This window comes from Heterodontus francisci, chromosome 5, assembly GCF_036365525.1.
Source record: "Heterodontus francisci isolate sHetFra1 chromosome 5, sHetFra1.hap1, whole genome shotgun sequence".
Lineage (NCBI taxonomy): Eukaryota > Metazoa > Chordata > Chondrichthyes > Heterodontiformes > Heterodontidae > Heterodontus > Heterodontus francisci.
The window spans coordinates 114,664,862-114,686,987 of NC_090375.1; the positions used below are offsets into that span (position 1 = coordinate 114,664,862).

The 22,126-nt window shown below is 44.1% G+C and overlaps 1 protein-coding gene across 6 annotated transcripts in view; it reads right to left on the reverse strand.

Annotated features, from left to right (window-relative positions):
- The window catches only part of mybl1 (v-myb avian myeloblastosis viral oncogene homolog-like 1), a 113,369-nt gene that overhangs the window by 57,114 nt on the left and 34,129 nt on the right, over positions 1 to 22,126 (reverse strand). For 4 of the 6 annotated variants that reach the window (XM_068031933.1, XM_068031929.1, XM_068031934.1 and 1 more), the window contains exons 2-5: positions 21,073 to 21,178; positions 20,650 to 20,721; positions 18,674 to 18,766; positions 4,832 to 5,052 (exon numbers count right to left, since the gene is read on the reverse strand). In XM_068031933.1, the coding sequence (XP_067888034.1) occupies positions 4,832 to 5,052; positions 18,674 to 18,766; positions 20,650 to 20,721; positions 21,073 to 21,178 (492 nt within the window). The remainder of the gene's footprint in view (positions 1 to 4,831; positions 5,053 to 18,673; positions 18,767 to 20,649; positions 20,722 to 21,072; positions 21,179 to 22,126) is intronic. The other 2 variants (XM_068031930.1, XM_068031932.1) reach the window with 1 other exon arrangement.

The window sequence follows — 22,126 nt, forward strand, 5'->3', positions numbered from 1 at the left end:
AAACCATAAAGATCAACTTATGGCAGTAAATAAAATACTTTGATGTGGGAACAACATGCAAAAATATACTGAGCTTTAGGTGGAAGAGTTTTTAGCATTCACGTCAAATAGTTTTAAATTGACAGTATTTAAGGTGTAAATCACTTTAAATCCAGGAATTCTGCAAAACCGTTAAATATCAATCATTTTTTAAAAACGCTCCTCATACTTGTGGGCAGCAATAGACGTCGGGAGGCAGGAGAGTGCAGGAAAGCAAGGTAGCATTTGGAAAACCCAGCAAAGCCGGCGAGGTGGAGATTCTACTAACAGCAGTGCCTCATTTAAACATGCTTTAGTCTCTTGCACAACTTGGCTGGCTTGTGGGACTGCAAGCAAGCGATAGGAGGATTGGCAGTTAGTTGGGTGCTGAGGGGGGTTCGGTGGGAAGGGAGGCTCAGAGATCAGGACCACATCAGGAGGCTAAAAAGAGTAGCAAGGGAGGCCCAATGCTTCCTTGTGAAGATGGGAAGAGCACCCTGGCCCACAATAAAACCTGAACAATAATATCTGAACTTACATCTGGCCCATGATCTGGCTCCCAACAGGTTTTATCGATAAGAGATCTGGCATTGTTCAGGCCTCAGGTTAATATTGCAGATATCAACAGACCCAATGTGTATATTTAAAAAAGGACCCGGTGTCCTCCCTGCGGGTGTCCGGCTAAAAAGGGCAGGTTAATATTGGGGTAGGACAGGAGGGAGGCAGGACCTGTTATTAGTTTAACTGCACCCCACCCGCCCCACTTTCCACCAGGTGGGGGCAGTTAAAATCAGAGTCACGAGGTTTACCAAAACCCATTTCATTACGTGTTAATTTTGAGACAATTGTTAGATCGCCTACCATAGGCATGATCTTTATGTGCACATTGAACTGATCAAATTTGTTTGATTCATTCATGGGATGTGGGCATTACTGTGAGGGCCAGCATTTATCGCCCATCCTAATTGCCCTTAAGAAAGTGGTGGTGAGCTGCCTTCTTGAACCGCTGCAGTCCATGTGTTGTAGGTATACCCACAATGCTGTTAAGGAGTTCCAGGATTTTGACCCAGCGGCAGTGAAAGAACTGTGATATATCTCCAAATCAGGATGGTGTGTGACTTGGAGGTGGTGATGTTCCCATGCACCTGCTGCCCTTGTTTTTCTAGGTGGTAGAGGTCACGGGTATGGAAGGTGCCACGAAGGAACCTTGACGAGTTGCTGCAGTGCATCTTGTAGATATCTTGCTGCTGCTGTGCACCAGCTGTGGAGGGAGTGAATGTTTAAAGTGGTGGATGGGGCGCCAATCAGACTGCTTATCCTGGACAGTGTCAAACTTATTTAGTGGTGGAGTTGCACTCTTCCAGACAAGTGGGGAGTATTCCATTACACTCCTGACTTGTGCCTTGTAGATGGTCGACAGGCTTGGGGAGTCAGGTGGGTTACTCGCCTCAGAATTCGCAGCTTCTGACCTACTCTTGTGGCCACAGTATTATGTGGCTGCTGCAGTTCAGTTTCTGGTCAATGGTGACCCCAAGGATGTTAATGGTGGGGGATTCAGAGATGGTAATGTTGCTGAATGTCAAATGGAAGTGGTTAGATTCTCTCATTAGAAATGGTCATTGCCTAACACTTATGTGACAAGGATGTTACTTGCTACTTACCAGCCCTGCCTAGGTCTTACTGCATGCAGGCATGAACTATCAGCAGTTGTGAATGGAACTGAACACTCTGCAATAAATCAGTGAACATCCCCACTTCTGACCTTATGTTGGAGGGAAGGTCATTGATGCAGCTGAAAACGGTTGGGCCTAGAGCACAGCCCTGAGGAACTCCTGCAGCAATGTCTTGGGGCAGAGATAATTGGCTCCCAGCAACCACAACCATCTTCCTTTGTGCTGGGTATGATTTCAGCCAGTGAAGAGTTCCCGCCGATTCCCATGGACTTCAACTTTACTAGGATTCCTTTTTGCCACATTCTATGTCAAATGTTGCCTTGATGCCAATCATTAATTATTCGCCTTCACAGGTAAAAATTGCTTGTCAATCACAGATCCTCCACAAATCAGTTTTTTTTAAAATAATGGCCTCACTTGGTCACATCTAAACTTCTTGATTGGAAAGCGACAGCATCAAACTGCTAGTGTACAACACTAGTAATTATACACACATTAAATTCAAAGAACTCCAAGGTCACCAGAAAATGTGTTAAACAGGCAGATATCCAGTCACCAAAATGAGGAAGCAAATGACAGTCTCTGATCCGCAACTGTTTTATTGGCAATTCATAGTTCAATCCAAACATCAGTTCCCACTCTTTCCTTCTGGACTAACTCTGTCCAGAGGCAACTCCCCAACTGGGCAAAAATCCAGCCCTTAAATACAAAACAGGCGCTGCTCCACACATCACTGACCATCTCCAGGCGCTTACCCATTGTCTCTCGAGATAAGGAGGCCAAAGAAAGAAAGGATAAGCATCACCTGCTCTCTATTTATACTGAAATGAGTCCTGTTTAATTAAAGGGACCAGCATTTTCAATATTGTCAAAATGAAGGGAGATATAGGCTAGAAGAAAACTTAGAATATGAAGATAAACTGTAATTCAAAGAATAAGCCTAGTGATACAGCAAGTAATCTAAAAGCAACTTTATATTAAAAAGAAGTGTCATTGACCGCATTATTCAAAAGAGGAATTGTACTGAAGTAGCCACTTAAACCTAAGGGAGACAGATTATTGGAATCTGAGTGTTTAAATCAGAACATTCCGAGGGAAGCTCGTAAAGAAATAGTCCACACTGATTTTAATTTCCCAAAAACCCATGGAAAAGGAAAGTTGTGCCAGCGATCCCATCTTCAAAAAGAGAGAGAGACAGGTATAAGTAATAAATTACTGAGTAATTAGTTTACAGTTGTTGATAAACTACTGGAGTCTATAATGTACAACGAATTTACTAAGTACCTGGAGAAACAAATGCTAATCAAGCCGAGACAGCAAAGTCTTCTCAAAAGCAGGTCACACTTGCCCAACCTTATACAATTCTTGAAAGAAATAAAGACTGGTTAAAAGAGATGTAGTGGATGAAATTTATACTGGTTATCAAAAAGCATTTGAACAGGTGCTACATAAGAAACTTATGGCAAAGATTCACTGCCTGTGTGGAGTTTGCAAGTTCTCCCTGTGTCTGCATGGGTTTCCTCTGGGTGCTTTGGTTTCCTCCCACATGCCAAAGACTTGCAGGTTGATAGGTAAATTGGCCATTAGCAATTGCCCCTAGTATAGGTAGGTGGTAGGGAAATATAGGGACAGGTGGGGATGTGGTAGGAATATGGAATTAGTGTAGGATTAGTATAAATGGGTGGTTGATGGTCGGCACAGACTCGGTGGGCCGAAGGGCCTGTTTCAGTGCTGTATCTCTAAACTAAAACTAAACTAAAATAGAACTAATGGGAATGTGGATGGACATGGTTAAACATATGGCTGGAGGGTGGAAAATAAAAGCTACAGATAAAAGGGAAGTAACTTGTAATGAAAAGATGTACTGTGTCGTGTTCCACAGGGATATAAAATATATATATCTGCATTAGAAATTAAGGGAGCGTACTGAAATGTACTGATGACACCAAACTGGGGTATGGCAAATTGTGAAAGCATGAAGAAAACAAAGGCTAGCAGGATGGGCAGATAGGTGACAGATCCAATTCAGAGTAGAAAAATGTGAGATAATACATCTCGCAAGATTAGGCAAAGAAACTTCCTTTTACCTGAGCCCTTGGCTTCCTGTCTGTGGAACAACTTTTATCCATTACCATTTGCCTGATACTTTTTATCAAAAAAAAAAGCCACTGGTAAGACACCTTATCAAGCGCCTTCTGAAAACAAAACACAGCCACTCCATTCTTTTTAACTACCGAATTGGACAATTTTCCATAAAAGTTCTATTACATTTTTGAAATCTTTATGGAAGCAAATATATTTATCATCTCTTTTCTCAATGTTAACTGCTTTTTTGAAGCCCGTTTGACATAACCATTAGTTATGGGTAAAATCTCCAAGTTCCCCTCCAAGTCACACACCATTTTGACTTGAAAACATCTCGCGATTCCTTCATTGTCATTAGCTTAAAATCCTAGAACTCCCTACCTAACAGCACAATGAGAGATCCTTTATCACACAAACCACAGTGGTTCAAGAAAGTTCACCACCACCTTCTCAAGGACAATTAGGGACTGGCAATAAATGCTGGCCTCGCTAGCCCTGCCCACATCTCATGAATGAATAAAAAAAAGTCTCATTAGGTTAAAAAGAAATTATTGGTGGAAAATATTCTTCATAGCTGAACAGTGTGGACATCAGAGGACCGGGATAAAACGCTATGAAATTCCAAGAGTCACACCAGCCAACTAAGTTTTTTGAATTCCTATGCCATTAAGATTTCAGTCCAAATAGGATATTTGCCACTCTCTCATAAGCTTTTTTTTTAAAAGCAGTAAATAGTCCACAATTCAGCATTCACTTGATGCAGCACTATTTGGGAAAAAAAACTCATAAATCACAAGGTAGGTGCTATAGGAAACAGAGCTGTTAGTGTAGTGGGTGTGCCTGCGTAAGTACTACAAAAGGTACATTGCTGGACCACTGCAGAGAATTTTTACCGACACCAAAAATATTCCATTTCTGTGAGTACATGACCCTACCTGAATTCAAGTAGAAAAAAATCCATTCTTCTGCATCATTTACAGCATCCACAAAAATTTCCTTTAACATTCCCGATCAAAACAGAAAATTTAAAAATTGTAACAAAAGATTAACCATACCTTCCAGGAAGCAACTTTGCAATCTCAGCCCAGCGATTTCCCAGACGCTTATGTGCTTCATAAATGATCTTGTCTTCTTCTTCTGTCCAAGATGATTTTTTTACTTCAGGATTTAAATGATTGTGCCACCTTTCCCGACACTGTTTTCCAATCCTGCCTTTTAGGTATTTGGCAATCAGTGACCATCGTTTTGGACCATATTTTTGAACTAACTCAATTACCTATGGTAAGAAGGTGGGGAAAAGTAAAGTCAAAAGTTTGAACACATCACAAGTATCTGATTCCATACTTCATATTTCATTTAGCTTTTGTGATAAAATTATATTTGGTAAACTGAATTTCTTTGCCACCCCCCCCCTTCCACTTTTTCTGATAATCTTCTCATTTATTTACCCTTCCTTCATACCTTGATGTCTTGCTGAGTACAAGTTCCAGTATCCTCAATTACCTCACACAGGTTAAGTTTAGAGAGCAAGTATCAGTAAGTGTTAACCACAGCATCAGAACCCTGTCCTCACTTCCAGTTCCTACTAATCCAGTGAAGATCAGATAACTTGCACAGACCAGCAATTGAATCTGTTGTCTTTCTGGTCGGAATAGTTCAGCTGCTCACTGTCTTAGCAGATGAGCTATCAGACGAGCTGCTGAATTGAATGAGACACAACCACTATTTCTTTGTTGTTTCCTCTCCAGCCCGCAAATCATGAAATGTTAAAATCTGGGCTTTTCACAATTTTATTCAAACTCTCTGAAAATAGTCATCTTGGCAAATCTACTTTTCCTAAGAGTTGAAACTTGACCTTAAAGCACAAAATATCCAGGTTAGCATTACCACAGAGCTACCTAATAAGCAAGCATCTCTACTGTTGATATGAACCTGAAATAACAGACTACCCATATTGTGCTGCTTCATGTGTGACTGTGTGTCACGAGATGGTGATACCCATACAAGATGAGAGTATAACACACACAAATTTATGACGACTTGTTTTTTTCTCAAACCAAAACAATAAAGCCTTTGAGGGGCTTCTTTGTAAGTGCAGACTATTGTACTCAAGGGTCAGAATTTTGTGCGGCCATTTGAAGTGGGAATGGTGGCATGGGGGTGGGGGGGGGTGGACAGAGAATTGCGTTGGAAACGTCTGCCCGGAAATCCAGCGTTGTGAAATCAGTTCCGGTTTTAGTCAGTGTGGAAAAGCACCAAGGTGGAATCGACGCCCTGACAGGACGGGAATGTATTTTAAATTGCTGAGGTACATTTGCATCTAATTAATCACGATTCAATGGAGGGCTTATGATTAAGTGGATGGCAAGCAGCAGTCATGTTTTCACGACCATTAAAAGCTGGTGGCACAGAGGCTAGGCTTCAGTGCCAAGATGGGTAGGCAGCCATGAACAGCACTGCAAAGGGGAAGAGGGGGCTGCGGAGGCTATTTTTGGACTGTGTGCTGTGCGCTCTTCAAGGTGAGGGTAGGGGGGCTTGGATGGCTATATTGGGTGAACAAACATTTGGGTGAAATGCAGGGCTGCTCATACTGCTGGATGAGGGGGTTGGCCATCAGCAACGGTGGGTGCTGATGGCCATCAGGGAGTCTGCTGGGAGAAGTAGGAAAAGCTTAGGTGCCAGGGCAGGATTGTCCCTGCATTGACTGTGCTCTGAAGGCCCACTGGTCACTGGGCATGGGTCTCATACACCCTTTTAGACCCCCGTGGCATGATGCGGCACCTCCAACAGAGGGAAGGCCAAGAGGCAGCTGTGCCTGCCCATGAATCTTCATGACGAGAGCAAAAGCAGCACCATGCCAAGAACGGCCCACCTGTGTCAGAGAGCATACCAGACTCTAATCAGTTACCTCCAAATGTCTAAGCGGTATTGTCAGTGAGGACTACGCCTCTCCAGGGAGGCAGTCAGTGACTCATGAACCCTGCACAATGAGTTGTGATCTATGGGATTTGGGGGTCACCCTATGCCAGTGGCCCTGAAGATCACAGTAGCACTAAACTTTTACTCATCAGGATCATTCCAAGGATCCACCGAGGACATGTGTGGGGTCTCCCAGGCAACAGCCCACTGCTCCATTAAGGAGGTGACCAATGCCCTATCCATGAGGGCTGGGGACTACGTGTGCTATCGAACCAACCCTGCCAGTCAGGCAGAGAGAGCCATCGGATTTGGGGCTATTGCTGGATTTCCCCGGGTGCAAAGTGTGATAAACTACATGCATGTGTCCATCAAGGTTCCAAAGGACCAGCCAGCCACCTTCATTAACAGGAAGGGCTTCCATTCAATCAACGTTCAAATCGTCTACAACTACCGAAAGCATTTCCTGCAGGTGTTTGCCCACTTCCTGGAAGCAGCCAGTACACCCATACTTACAGTCCCTGATGTCACAACTTTTCAGGCCCCCCACTTGCCTTCAGGGATGGATTCTCAGGGACAAGGGCTACTCATTGACGAATTGGCTCCTCACATCTGTGAGGAACCCTCCCAATGCAGCAGAGGAGAGGTACAACATTTGCCACAGCTCCACCCGAGCGACCATCAAGCAGGCCATTGCGCTGTTGAGGATAAGATTCCGCTGTCTAGATTGATCCGGTAGATCTGGAGTATGCCTCTGCGAGTGTTTTGCATATCATTTTGGTCTGCTGAGCATTGCACAATCTAGCACTGTAGAGGGGGGAGGCCTTGCATGACAATGAGATGCCTCAGCGATACTCCTCCACCAAAGAGGAGGACACAGTGGTGGGAGATGAGGAAGCAGCAATGGATGTTGAAGCCCTTGCACCAGAGGCAGATTGAGTGACAGGCCAAGGAAGCAAGCGACAAACTCAATTACCACTAAGTGGAAAGGGGGAGGTCAGCAGCTTACAATTAAGGCATGATAGAATAATCATTTTAACACAATGAACATTAATGGCTCGAACAAAAGAACTTTGTGAAGCATCACGTCAGATATCAAAAACCCGTGAACCGCCAAGTGTGTCTAGGTGCTTTCCTTTATACATTTGCCACTGCTTCCACGAGGGTGTGACCCCAGTACTAGCAGCTGGGTTGGAGGTTGGAGCTGGTGGTCAGACTGTCCCTTGGCCTGTGATGACATCCGTGGCCATCCTCCAGTTGTTGAGGCCTGCAAGGCCCTGGCTGCCTAAGAGTTTCCTGCACAAGTGCAGGACTCTTCTCATGCGTCAAGAACACTGGAGCTGGACTCACTAGCAGAAGGGCTGAGCGGCACAGTGGCTAGCACCGCAGCCTCACAGCTCCAGCGACCCGGGTTCAATTCTGGGTGCTGCCTGTGTGGAGTTTGCAAGTTCGCCCTGTGTCTGCGTGGGTTTTCTCCGGGTGCTCCGGTTTCCTCCCACAAGCCAAAAGACTTGCAGGTTGGTAGGTAAATTGGCCATTATAAATTGTCCCTAGTATAGGTAGGTGGTAGGGAAATATATGGGTCAGGTGGGGATGTGGTAGGAATGTGGGATTAGTATAAATGGGTGGTTGATGGTCGGCACGGACTCGGTGGGCCGAAGGACCTGTTTCAGTGCTGTATCACTAAACTAAGAGTGCCCTGAGGGGAGCCCCCAACTGTGGAGGTCAGCCTCTCCTCCTCCCTTTCAAGGGACACACTTGAACTTCCCTGCTGGCCAGAGAAGAACGAGGAGCTATAGAAGACTCCAAGGGCCTCGTCCTCTCTCACCTTGCCACTGCTGCATTGAGCTCATGGACAAGGCGATGGTGTGCAGGTCTGTGCACAACTGTGGGATCTGACTCTCCATGAGGGTTGCCAACCACTCGATGGAGGAAGCCATGCGCTCACATGTCTGAGATATGGCAGCAGTCATGGAATGGATAGACTCATCCATCGTCTGCTTATGGCTGCGCATTGCCTCTGGCATCTCTGCCAGATGTTGCCTTACCCCCTCTCCACAACTCCAGCATTCCCTGTGCTGTTGACACCAGAGGCTCGTCACCAGCCTGGGGGTGAGCATGGGCCTGGCCACCCACAGACCTTCGACTGTCATTGGCCTCGGCTGTCTCCGACTCAACCAGCTGCTCGGGCACATGTGCAGTGCTCTCACCAGCTTGTGACCCTGATTCTAAAGCTGAGTGGCATCACACTGGAGGAGAAAGTATCTGCGCTGGTGGAAGGTGCAGGAGAGTTATGGGATGGTGCATCCTCCCGAGTGCTCGTCCTCCTCAGAGGTGGACGTCTGGCCCCCTTCTGGTTGAGTCTCCTGCAGACGCTGACCTGCATGACAGAACACAAACATGTGTGGGTTAGGCTGTCCAGATCTCTTCATGCCAACCATGCGTGATATGGGTCTCTAGAAGTGAACTGTATGTCAATGGAAACCAATCCTCACTCTCTTTACTCAGATGCCAGTCTCTCCATCTCATATGGCACAGCCACCCTATGTCCCTGTCAATTCTGACACCTCTTCCTTGGCTATGGTGAAAGGCCAAAGATCCGGTATGCCTCCGCCATTTTGGGCGGTCTCCCTCCTGTTGCGGGCCCTCTTGCCCTGCAAGTGGAAAGATGGAGATAGTCATACTTCAGAGAGATCAACAGGACAGTTCTGCTAGTGGCGACCAGTTCTGCTAGTGTCAGCCCCTCGTCCCCTACTGAGCTTTAACATATAGCACACGCTGCCGTCCACTCTCAGGGGCATTTAGATGGGGGGGGGGAAGCTATGAAAAAAGATGGCCTGTGGCCAAGATGCAGCCATGCATCAGTCAGGGTGAGGTGATGCCTAACCCCCTCTGCTATCACCATTGTAGTCCCTCCCTCCTCATGTTCCGCTTCCTCCTGCATAGCCACTTGCAATCCCTATAAAGGAGAGAGGTGAGGGGCACTCACCTTGGCAGACGAAGGAGGTCGTTGGCCCTCTTGCGGCACTGTACCCAGTTGCGTGTGGTGACCCCCCCCACCTCCCCATGGCTGCTGATCTCCTCAGCTATCTCCATCCAGACTTGCTTGGTTAGTCAGGAGGACCTCTTCTTGCCTTTCCCTTGCAGCCTGGAGGAGAATCTGGGGGGAGGCATCATAAACTGTAGGGCTACCCTGTGTCTTGCCTCTGCCATCTTGCAGGGTCCAACTCGGGGGGTTGGGGGGTCCACAGTCACTGCAAAACTCAATTTTGAGCATCTAGCAGCTAATGAGCACAAGGGCTATAAATATGGCACCAGCACCTGATCCAGAGTCATCTGATGCCGTATTCGCTGTCTCACATCCTGCCCCACCACGTGATTTGGCAGGCCCCACGCCTCCATTAGGCAAAGTGGCCATCCGCCACATGATTGCAGTGGGGCAGCCACTCACGTGACAAATGGGAATGGCGCCCATTTCCAGGTCTGCCTCCGGGACCTGCAGCAGGCTCACTAAATTCAACCCAAGGAGTCTTGCCTCACTACTACAACCATTAAATGCACTGAAACTACATGAAATAAACCAGGGGAATATTACTATATTCAGGCATGACAGTTCTTGGCTACACAAGTGTCAATCAGATTTGTTATGATCAGATGAGGGGTCGAAAAGCTCCCCTCTTGTCCCTCTCCTTGTTTGACCGCAACAGGGTTTATTCCTTTTTAAACAGTGGATGTGTTTACTAATTCAGTGAGTATTTAACCCTTCATGTGTTATGATCATAAAAGAACCAATCAGACAGGTTTTCTTGAGTTTAAGGAAGAGGTTAGTTTATTGTACTTAAAATCAAAGCACGATCTGAGTAAAAATAATAAACTATGCTCCAACTTTCACACACACACAAATAGGTTACAGAGTGATGAAGAATAGTTTGGTTGGATTAGAGTCCAGAACAAATAAAAATAATAGAGTCAGTGGGGTGTGGTATTCAGTTGTTTTCCAGCTGAAGCGGTGATCCTGAAGGTTCCGGTTGTTGATGTGGCCCCCTTGGTTCAGAGTTTGCTTGGAGATAGTGATATGGATGACTTTCTCCCTAGGGTCTCAGTCTGTAGCAATGATAGACTTGGATGTTCTGCAGTCACAGACAGGGTTCGTAACTTGCAGTATTACAGACAGATAGACAGAGAGAGACAGAGACAAAGAGAGAGAGACAGAGAGAGACCCCACTGGGGTCCTGTACTGATTAGCTCTCCAAGCTTGTCTGCTGTGTTTAACAGAAACTCCAAGTTTTCACATAGACTGGGCAGACTGTCATATGATTCTTTCAGTGCATATTTTTCACTTTAATGAGATCCCAGTCCAAAAATCCCAAATCTCCCTCAACTCTATTGTTTCAATGTTTAGCCTTGGAGGTTCGTCTCCACTGGTGTGAATGCTCCATGATGGCTTTGAATGGCTTGCTAACGAGGGAGATACCAGATAATTTACTCAACTGTTCAAGCCATTGTTCTGGATTGAGCTATTTAGACATGCGTCTCCGCTTCGATACCTTGGAATGTGAGGTATTTCAAATGCAAATTGTGGTGGCCATTTTAGCTGCCAGTTTTTTTCCCCAAAGTTGAACGTAGAATTACAACTTTCCTTTTTTAAAATGTTAATTTAGGTCTCTAACCGATGAATTAAAAATCACCATTCAGCATAGCACATTTTTATGACAGAATAAAAACCCAATGTGGGAGATAGAAACATAGAAAATAGGAGCAGGAGTAGGCCATTCAGCCCTTCAAGCCTGCTCTGCCATTCATTATGATCATGGCTGATCATCCAACTCAGTAGTCTGTTCCCGCTTTCACCCCATACCCTTTGATCCCTTTAGACCCAAGAGCTATATCTAACTCCTTCTTGAAAACATACAATGTTTTGGCCTCAACTGCTTTCTGTGGTAGTGAATTCCACAGGCTCACCACTCTCTGGGTGAAGAAATTTCTCCTCATCTCAATCTTGAAAGGTTTACCCTGTATCCTTAGACTATGACCCCTGGTTCTGGACTCCCCCACCATCGGGAACATCCTTCCTGCATCTACCCAGTCAAGTCCTGTTAGAATTTTATAGGTTTATAGATGGCTTATGTACAGTTGATTGGTAGTAATAATCATTGTCTACTTTAAATGTGATGCCAGTTGTGATGTCATAATGTGCACCTGAATAGCTTCTTTTTAAAAAACAGCTTACTTTGATAGTTCAGCCATTAAAGGTAAGAGCATTTGCTCTCAGTGGCAACTTTACATATATTGGGTTAGGCCACAACTAATTGCGTCCAGTTTTGGTCACCACACTTTAGGAAGGATGTGAGGGTCCCTGAGAGGGTGTAGAGGAGATTTACCAGAATGGTTCCAGGGATGAGGGATTTTAGCTACAAGGTTAAGTTGGAGAAGCTGGAGATTGAGGAAAGATTTGATAGGTGTACAAAATTACGACAGGTTTAGACAAGGTAGAAAAAGAAAAGCTGTTCTCATTAGCTGATGATACGAGGACTAGATGACAAAGATTTAAGGTTTTGGGCAAGAGATACAGGGGATTGTGAGGAAGAACTTTTTTTTTTACGCAGCAAGTGATAATGATCTAGAACTCGTTGCCTATCAGGGTGGTGGAAGACAATGATTTCAAAAAGGAAATTGGATGGGCACTTGAAATGAACTTGCAGGGCTACTGTGATAGAATGGGGAATAGGACTAAATAGATTGCTCTACAGAGAGCCGGCATGGACTTCTGCGCTATTAAGACTTTATGACTGTAAACCTGAATGTCTGGCCAACCAACAGGAATTTGATAGGATATTGTTTATAGAAAAATGCCTCTCCAATTCAATGTCAAACCCAGACAGTATATTCTCGCCTCTCAAAGACAATAGAATCTCTCCCATAAAGTCACAGACCATTTTTTAAAATTGTTAGAATGCTTCACATAGTGTTATGTGGGTTTCCATTTTTTGTTAAACTCAAGGATCAATATTTTTGAAAAACTGAAAAGGATTTCATGGATACTGGAATCTTGAAGCCAAGCTTTGGGTGCTTTTCTTTAAAGGAAGGACAACAGATGGTTGACCAGTAAACATGTTTTAACTGGAAGGCGCATGTTTACAAAGAACCCAGCAGGGGGTTGTGTTCTAACCTGAAGGGGCAGATGTTTACAAGGAAATGACAGACCACAATTTATGGCTGTCACAGGATTGCTGCTGAACAGTTAGCTTCATTTTGAACTGTTTAAAAAAAGCCAGTTGGTTTGGCTAAACACAGGCAGTTGGAGTTTGCTGATTGACCTGACAGGAGGAAAGATGATCCAGCCAGCTGATCTCTGTCTCTTTGAAGAATCCCTGCTCTTGAAAGGCCAATTCTGTATCAAGTTGTACTGTTGCCTCCTGTATTTTGAAGAAATCCTAAATGTTGGCAGAAACCTTGGATCTCTAAAAGAACTTTGCATCGAATGTGTGTGAACTGAAAACTTTGTTGCTGCACACCTGATCTTAGAACCTATGTCTTTTCATCTGTGTTCACTATTCTTCTTTTGGGCCTCCTTATCTCGAGAGACAATGGATACGCGCCTGGAGGTGGTCAGTGGTTTGTGAAGCAGCGCCTGGAGTGGCTATAAAGGCCAATTCTGGAGTGACAGGCTCTTCCACAGGTGCTGCAGAGAAATTTGTTTTTTGGGGCTGTTGCACAGTTGGCTCTCCCCTTGCGCCTCTGTCTTTTTTCCTGCCAACTACTAAGTCTCTTCGACTCGCCACAATTTAGCCCTGTCTTTATGGCTGCCCGCCAGCTCTGGCGAATGCTGGCAACTGACTCCCACGACTTGTGATCAATGTCACACGATTTCATGTCGCGTTTGCAGACGTCTTTATAACGGAGACATGGACGGCCGGTGGGTCTGATACCAGTGGCGAGCTCGCTGTACAATGTGTCTTTGGGGATCCTGCCATCTTCCATGCGGCTCACATGGCCAAGCCATCTCAAGCGCCGCTGACTCAGTAGTGTGTATAAGCTGGGGGTGTTGGCCGCTTCAAGGACTTCTGTGTTGGAGATATAGTCCTGCCACCTGATGCCAAGTATTCTCCGAAGGCAGCGAAGATGGAATGAATTGAGACGTCGCTCTTGGCTGGCATACGTTGTCCAGGTCTCGCTGCCGTAGAGCAAGGTACTGAGGACACAGGCCTGATACACTCGGACTTTTGTGTTCCGTGTCAGTGCGCCATTTTCCCACACTCTCTTGGCCAGTCTGGACATAGCAGTGGAAGCCTTATCCATGCGCTTGTTGATTTCTGCATCTAGAGACAGGTTACTGGTGATAGTTGAGCCTAGGTAGGTGAACTCTTGAACCACTTCCAGAGCGTGGTCGCCAATATTGATGGATGGAGCATTTCTGACATCCTGCCCCATGATGTTCGTTTTCTTGAGGCTGATGGTTAGGCCAAATTCATTGCAGGCAGACGCAAACCTGTCGATGAGACTCTGCAGGCATTCTTCAGTGTGAGATGTTAAAGCAGCATCGTCAGCAAAGAGGAGTTCTCTGATGAGGACTTTCCGTACTTTGGACTTCGCTCTTAGACGGGCAAGGTTGAACAACCTGCCCCCTGATCTTGTGTGGAGGAAAATTCCTTCTTCAGAGGATTTGAACGCATGTGAAAGCAGCAGGGAGAAGAAAATCCCAAAAAGTGTGGGTGCGAGAACACAGCCCTGTTTCACACCACTCAGGATAGGAAAGGGCTCTGATGAGGAGCCACCATGTTGAATTGTGCCTTTCATATTGTCATGGAATGAGGTGATGATACTTAGTAGCTTTGGTGGACATCCAATCTTTTCTAGTAGTCTGAAGAGACCACGTCTGCTGACGAGGTCAAAGGCTTTGGTGAGATCAATGAAAGCAATGTAGAGGGGCATCTGTTGTTCACGGCATTTCTCCTGTATCTGACGAAGGGAGAACAGCATGTCAATAGTCGATCTCTCTGCACGAAAGCCACACTGTGCCTCAGGGTAGACGCGCTCGGCCAGCTTCTGGAGCCTGTTCAGAGCGACTCGAGCAAAGACTTTCCCCACTATGCTGAGCAGGGAGATTCCACGGTAGTTGTTGCAGTCACCTGGAGAAGGACGATGTAGGTGTAGCGATCAGGGAGGGGGACTGCGATATACTTGAACATTTTAGCACTGAAAGGGAGGAAGTATCAGATGGTTTAGTGGGCTTAAAAGTGGATAAATCCCCAGGCCCAGATGAGATGTATCCCAGGCTGTTAAGCAAGGCAAGGGAGGAGATAGAAGGGGCTCTGACACAAATTTTCAAATCCTCTCTGGCCACGGGAGAGGTGCCAGAGGACTGGAGAACAGCGAATGTGGTACCATTATTCAAGAAGGGTAGCAGGGATAAACCAGGTAATTACAGGCCGATGAGTCTAACATCAGTGGTTGGGAAACTATTGGAAAAAATTCTGAGGGACAGGATTAATCTCCACTTGGAGAGGCAGGAATTAATCAAGAATAGTCAGCACGGCTTTGTTAGGGGGAGATCGTGTCTAACTAACTTGATTGAATTTTTCGAGGAGGTGACTAGATGTGCAGATGAGGGTAAAGCAGTTGATGTAGTCTACATGGACTTCAGTAAAGCTTTTGATAAGGGCCCGCATGGGAGATTGGTTAAGAAGATAAGAGCCCATGGGATCCAGGGCAATTTGGCAAATTGGATCCAAAATTGGCTTAGTGGCAGGAAACAGAGGGTAATGGTCGAGGGTTGTTTTTGCGAGTGGAAGCTTGTGACCAGTGGTGTACCGCAGGGATCGGTGCTGGGACCCTTGCTGTTTGTTGTGTACATTAATGATTTAGACATGAATATAGGAAGTATGATAAGTTCACAGATGACACGAAAAACAGTGGTGTCGTAAATAGTGAGGAGGAAAGCCTTAGATTACAGGACGATATAGATGGGCTGGTAAGATGGGCGGAGCAGTGGAAAATGGAATTTAATCCTGTGAAGTGTGAGGTGATGCATTTTGGGAGGAATAACAAGGCAAGGGAATATACAATGGATGGTAGGACCCTAGGAAGTACAGAAGGTCAGAGGGACCTTGGTGTACTTGGCCATAGATCACTGAAGGCAGCAGCACAGGTAGATAAGGTAGTCAGGAAGGCATATGGGATACTTGCCTTTATTAGTCAAGGCATAGAATATAAGAGCAAGGAGGCTATGATGGAGCTGTATAAAACACTAGTTAGGCCACAGCTGGAATACTGTGTACAGTTTTGGGCACCACACTATAGGAAGGATGTGATTGCACTGGAGAGGGTGCAGAGGAGATTCACCAGGATGTTGCCTGGGATGGAGCATTTCAGCTATGAAGAGAGACTGAAAAGGCTAGGGTTGCTTTCCTTAGAGCAGAGAAAGCTGAGGTGGAATATGATTGAGGTATACAAAATTATGAGGGGCATTGATACATTAGATCGGAAGAGACATTTTACCTTAGCGGAAGGGTCAATAACCAGGGGGCATAGATTTAAGGTAAGGGGAAGGAGGTTTAGAGGGGATTTGAGGAAAAAAAAATTTCACCCAGAGTGTGGTTGGAATCTGGAACGCACTGCCTGAAGGGGTGGTAGAGGCAGGAACCCTCACAACATTTAAGAAGTATTCAGATGAGCACTTGAAACGTCACAGCATACAAGGCTACGGGCCAAGTGCTGGAAAATGGGATTAGAATAGTTAGGTGCTTGATGGCCGGCACAGACACGATGGGCCGAAGGGCCTGTTTCTGTGCTGTATAACTCTATGACTCTATGTGAAGCCTCTTATAACTGCATTTCTTGAAAGCCTATCCAGACTGTTCATCAAATTGTCTGGAAAGATTCCTAGTGGCAGCCATCTATTCGTCTTTGGGACACCTCGTCAAACAAAGGACTTCCATATCTTCTCTGCAGTCTAAGTTATTTTTTGTTCCTTCTATTTCTTTGTAACAGCAGTAAACAAAAATCCTTTTTCTCCCCCCCCCCACTAAACCAGTTGTGCATGTGAGTGAGAGAGAGCTAGGATAAAATTAAGGGACTTTAATATTTCAATTCACAGGTATGTTCACTTCATTAAAAGCAAAATACTGTGGATGCTGGAAATCTGAAACAAAAACAAGAAATGCTGGATTCACTCAGCAGGTCTGGCAGCATCTGTGGAAAGAGAAGCAGAGTTAACGTTTCGGGTCAGTGACCCTTCTTCGGAACTGACAAATATTAGAAAAGTCACAGATTATAAACAAGTGAGGTGGGGGTTGGGCAAGAGATAACAAAGGAGAAGGTGCAGATTGGACCAGGCCACATAGCTGACCAAAAGGTCACCTCCAGCGTGATGCCACTACCAGTCGCATCTTCCCCTCCCTTCCCCTGTCAGCATTCCGAAGGGATCGTTCCCTCCGCGACACCCTGGTCCACTCCTCCATTACCCCCACCACCTCGTCCCCGTCCCAGGGCACCTTCCCTTGCAATCGCAGGAGGTGTAATACCTGCCCATTTACCTCCTCTCTCCTCACTATCCCAGGCCCCAAACACTCCTTTCAGGTGAAGCAGCGATTTACTTGTACTTCTTTCAATGTAGTATACTGTATTCGCTGCTCACAATGTGGTCTCCTCTACATTGGGGAGACCAAGCGCAGACTGGGTGACCGCTTTGCGGAACATCTCCGCTCAGTCCGCAAGCAGGACCCTGAGCTTCCGGTTGCTTGCCATTTCAACACTCCCCCCTGCTCTCATCTCTGCCCTGGGATTGCTGCAGTGTTCCAGTGAACATCAACGCAAGCTCGAGGAACAGCATCTCATCTACCGATTAGGCACACTACAGCCTGCCGGACTGAACATTGAGTTCAATAATTTCAGAGCATGACAGCCCCCCACTTTGCTTTCATTTTTAGTTATTTTTTCTTCCTTTTTTTTTTTTGCATTCCTTTTTACATTTTTTACAATCTTTTTTTGCATTTATTTATTTCATTTCATCTTAGTTTGTTCAGTTTGCTTACCCACTGTTTTTTTCAGGTTGTTTTTCTTCAGGTTTGCACTTGCTGATGTTCAATATTCAGTATATTCACACCTAATCTGTACTAATGCTTTGTCTTTCAACACACCATTAACATATTGTTTGCCTTTGCTCCGTGACCTTTTGGTCAGCTATGTGGCCTGGTCCAATCTGCACCTTCTCCTTTGTTATCTCTTGCCCAACCCCCACCTCACTTGTTTATAATCTGTGACTTTTCTAATATTTGTCAGTTCCGAAGAAGGGTCACTGACCCGAAACGTTAACTCTGCTTCTCTTTCCACAGATGCTGCCAGACCTGCTGAGTGAATCCAGCATTTCTTGTTTTTGTTATGTTCACTTCATTATTGGTTAAGACTTGGGGTATAATGAACTGATAATTTTGCTGTTGATTAAAGAAACCTGGTTGGTGTGCTTTATTCTGAGATAAAAATACAGTATCTGATTGACGGTTTTGGTAAGCGGGAAAGTTTAAATATGTGTTGTGACCTGTGGAAAGAAGTACTGAATTAACAGTGCACTCCTCTCACCTCAGTCGTAACAACAGCAACAAATTCCTGTAAAGAACGTTAATATGAAAGATTCTCATGATCTTAAACAGGAGAGATCCTCAGGTCTGACACACTGACATATCTGCGAATTAACCTTGCAATAAAATTGTAAAGAATGAAGTACAGAACAGTGTACAGCAGTGCACTAAAGTTGTATTGGCAAGGTTACTGAGTGGTGGCATGGTAGAAAAAAAACGGTCATTTCAAATTTTGTGCGCACTTTGTTTCCATTCAATTCAATGGAATGAACAAAAAAAAACACTTCTTTATATATTACAAAAAAAGAAATCAGGGTTTAACATTCAGAAAATTTTAATCTGAGATTAATTACTACTAACAACAGCATACTTCTCAAGAAGTTTCAGACTTGTAAATTATCTTACCTTTTGATCTTCCTCTTTAGTCCACGGTCCTTTTATTAGCTCAGGATTCAAAACTTTTTGCCACCTATGCTGACATTGAACATCTGTTCGATTCTACAACATTTCAAAGTCCTTGATTAGCAATGCATCAGCAGAAATGTTCCAAATTTAAAGCCAGTTTCATGAACCAGAGACAGCATTTTTATTCGTTCTGCAACTGAAAATCCAGTTCACTAAAGCATCAAGGAATTTAATAGCATACGAGTGGAATTCTTGTGCAGTTGCTCACTAAATTGGAAGATCCTGGGGGTTAAAATGATAAAGCCACAAAATGGTGAGCAGGATGGGTGTGTACTCCGACCAGACATGCACTGCCCACCAAATTGGGAAAGGACCAACGAGAGGCATTCTCTTCCCAAGCCTGAAATAGGCACATGCAAATAAGGAGCCCAATGTCTAGTTCAGGTCCATGCTGCAACATTGGTTTGCCCTGAGGCAGCCAGTACCAGCTGCCTTGGAGAAAACCAACTCTAAACTGTGAGCATGTAAAAAAGTACTTACACAATCACAGCCATTCCCGGTCCCAACCGCCCAGAATTCTCTCCTGATCTTGAGGCCACTTGACTCGATCCCTCCCTCTGGTCCACAATGTCTTTCTGCACGACCCACCCAGTCTTGATCCTCGACCCCGTGTCAATTCCCAAAGTCCGCAATATCTCTCCATGACAGCAGTCCTGAGGTCTGCGATGTACTCATCAATGAGCCATTGCACTAACAGCACAAACGTGAAGGAGTTATCTAATGCTGCCTGCTACCACTGCACCGGCTTCAAGATGAGGTCCAAGGCCAAATATCTGGGGCGCCTCGGACCTCACCATTTGCGATGAGAAGAATGCTGTGCAAAGGGGTGCTCTTGAATTTAACCCCCATACTGTTTTATAAGGAAAGAAGCATTATACAGTGGGTCATAATTTCCTGTCAAAATAACAGTGAGTTGAATGCACCGTTATTGGTGTGTAAATTGCCCAGCAATTTCTGGTGAGGAAGAGATACCCAGTGAGTCATGAATGGCCACTAATTGCTGGATGAATTGCACCGCTCCGCCGTTAGCCTTGTGAAAACAGCAGCTCACCGTCAACCTCCTTGTGAGTTTCAAGAAATTATATTTGTACAATAATTACCAATTAAACTCGCCACAAAAAGCTTGGGGCTGGTACTTAACAGCATAAGGGCCCTCCTAATGAAGGTTTATGTGCCTGCAATGCCACTCAACCTCTTCAGCCCAGAAAGGGAACAACTGAAACTGTGGAGTCTCATTCATGCAGGTAGTAAATTGTTCCTTTTAAAATTAAAAAAAAAATCTTACTTTTCCTTTCTGCATTTTTTTCTCTCTCAATCTGATCTTTCTTTTCCTCTTTTTCTGTAGCTGATTTGACTAATTCACGCTATTTCCTTCTTAGTCATTCCTCTGTTTTTTGCTCAATCCTTAAATCTCATTGGTTAAGCGCCGGTCCAGGAAATTCTGGGTCAATATACTTCTAATCAATGTATATATTCTCTTACTAAGTGGAGATTTTTCACTTTAAAGGTAACAATCTCTAATTGATGTAAATAGGCACATCCCAAGGTAAATTCGGGAGGTTAATTCTTGTTTAAAATTTAAAGTTAGCAGTTGCTTAAACTTCTCTCCTTTTCTGAAAATTGAAGGAAAACACACCAGGAAATGACTTCTATTATATTTAAGAAAGTATGAACTGGCAGTAAAATTACAACAGAGCAAAGTGACAGACATTTTTAAAATTTTGTGGATGTGGGCTCTACAAAATAAGAAACTAATATGCTCTAACGTTAGTACTGATATTTGCTGCTAGAAGTTTCTCCAATTACCATAGAAGTGGAAGGGTTACCTTCCTCTTTAACAGATGGCTTTGCGAATCACATATATATCATGGTTTTCAAAGCAGAAATCATAAAATATTAAGAATTCTTTCACTTACAAGAAAATGACTAGCAATGAAATTCCAATCTTCTGTACCATGTTCTTCTACCAACTTTTTTAACTTCTCATCCTGTTTATTCCAAATAAGAGTGAATACAGGATATTCATTAGTAGACTAGAACTTCAGAGGTTACAACAGAAACTAACAACCAAGAATTTTAACTTATTTGGCTGAAAGCATCTGTTAATTGGTTCAACCATGAGAATTCAAACAGAAACCAAGTTAAGGTCTTTAGTACTTCAGTAATTTATCATTGTAGCCAAATTAAATTTGAACTATAAAATGGTTTCTTGTGAAAGTTTGGTTCCATAATTAAATCACATGATCTTCATATTTAGTACTGGAAATAGCTAAATGGAAGATTATAAAAATCAACAAAAAAAAACACGCACATTTTCTACTAGGACCATTCAGATTTACCTCATCAGGTATCCATTTAACTTTGTTACAGAGCTTCTTTGTACCTTTCTGTTGAGGCATGTCATAGTCACGATCTTGGAACAGATGTTCATCATCATCATCTTCACTGTTTCCAAAAGATAGACATTCATACATTATTTTACACATTGAAATTCGTCATTAGAACCTTCAAGACAATTTAAGTCTGTATTGGTAATAATGAAAATAAAATTAAATGCACTAGGTTACACCCTCTCTCCCCAAAACAATGATACTAAAAATTCATAAGGAACAAAAAAGTGAACAGAAAAGTTTCTATATTATATGAAACAGGTTTCGAACAAAGTTGTTCAAGACTTTTGTCTAAGCCACATAAGTGAAGCCAAGAATAAATGTTTATATCCACATGTTTCTATTCATTTGCATATATCTCAAGTAACTGATACTAGGTGCTTTAATTTAGAGTTTATCCACCAACAATGCCAAGGCCAGGTCTTTCCAAACCTTCATGTGCACAAAATTCAAACAGGACAAACTGGAAAATAAGAAATGCATATAACCTACACTTAATTCAAATTATAGAACCATAGAAAAATTACGGCACAGGAGGAGGCCATTCAGCCCGTTGTGTCTGTGTCGGCCGAAAAAACTAGCCGCCCAATCTAATCCCACCTTCCAGCGCCTAGTCCCATAGCCTTGCAAGTTACACCACTTCGGGTGCATGTCCAGGTACCTTTTAAAAGAACTGAGGGTTTCTGCCAATTGGTTATCTACCAATTACATTAAGCGCTAAATTCTTACCTTAAAGTTAATTACATTGCTTAATTCAGATTATGGGATAATTCACTTTTTCTTTTATGGCAAAAAGTGACTGAATTATCAGTTGCAGATTGTAAAGACATAGCTCCTTAATTTTTATGGGGCAGATAGGCAGGTGTTAAGTCCAGACGTAGCTCCCCAAAGGTGTTGACTTTCCTGGGACATGGCTCCATGGGTACCTGACCCAAATGCCCACTCTTCACTCATAAGCCTAGACAAAAAGTAGGAAGGATCATAGGAACAGGAGCAGATCATT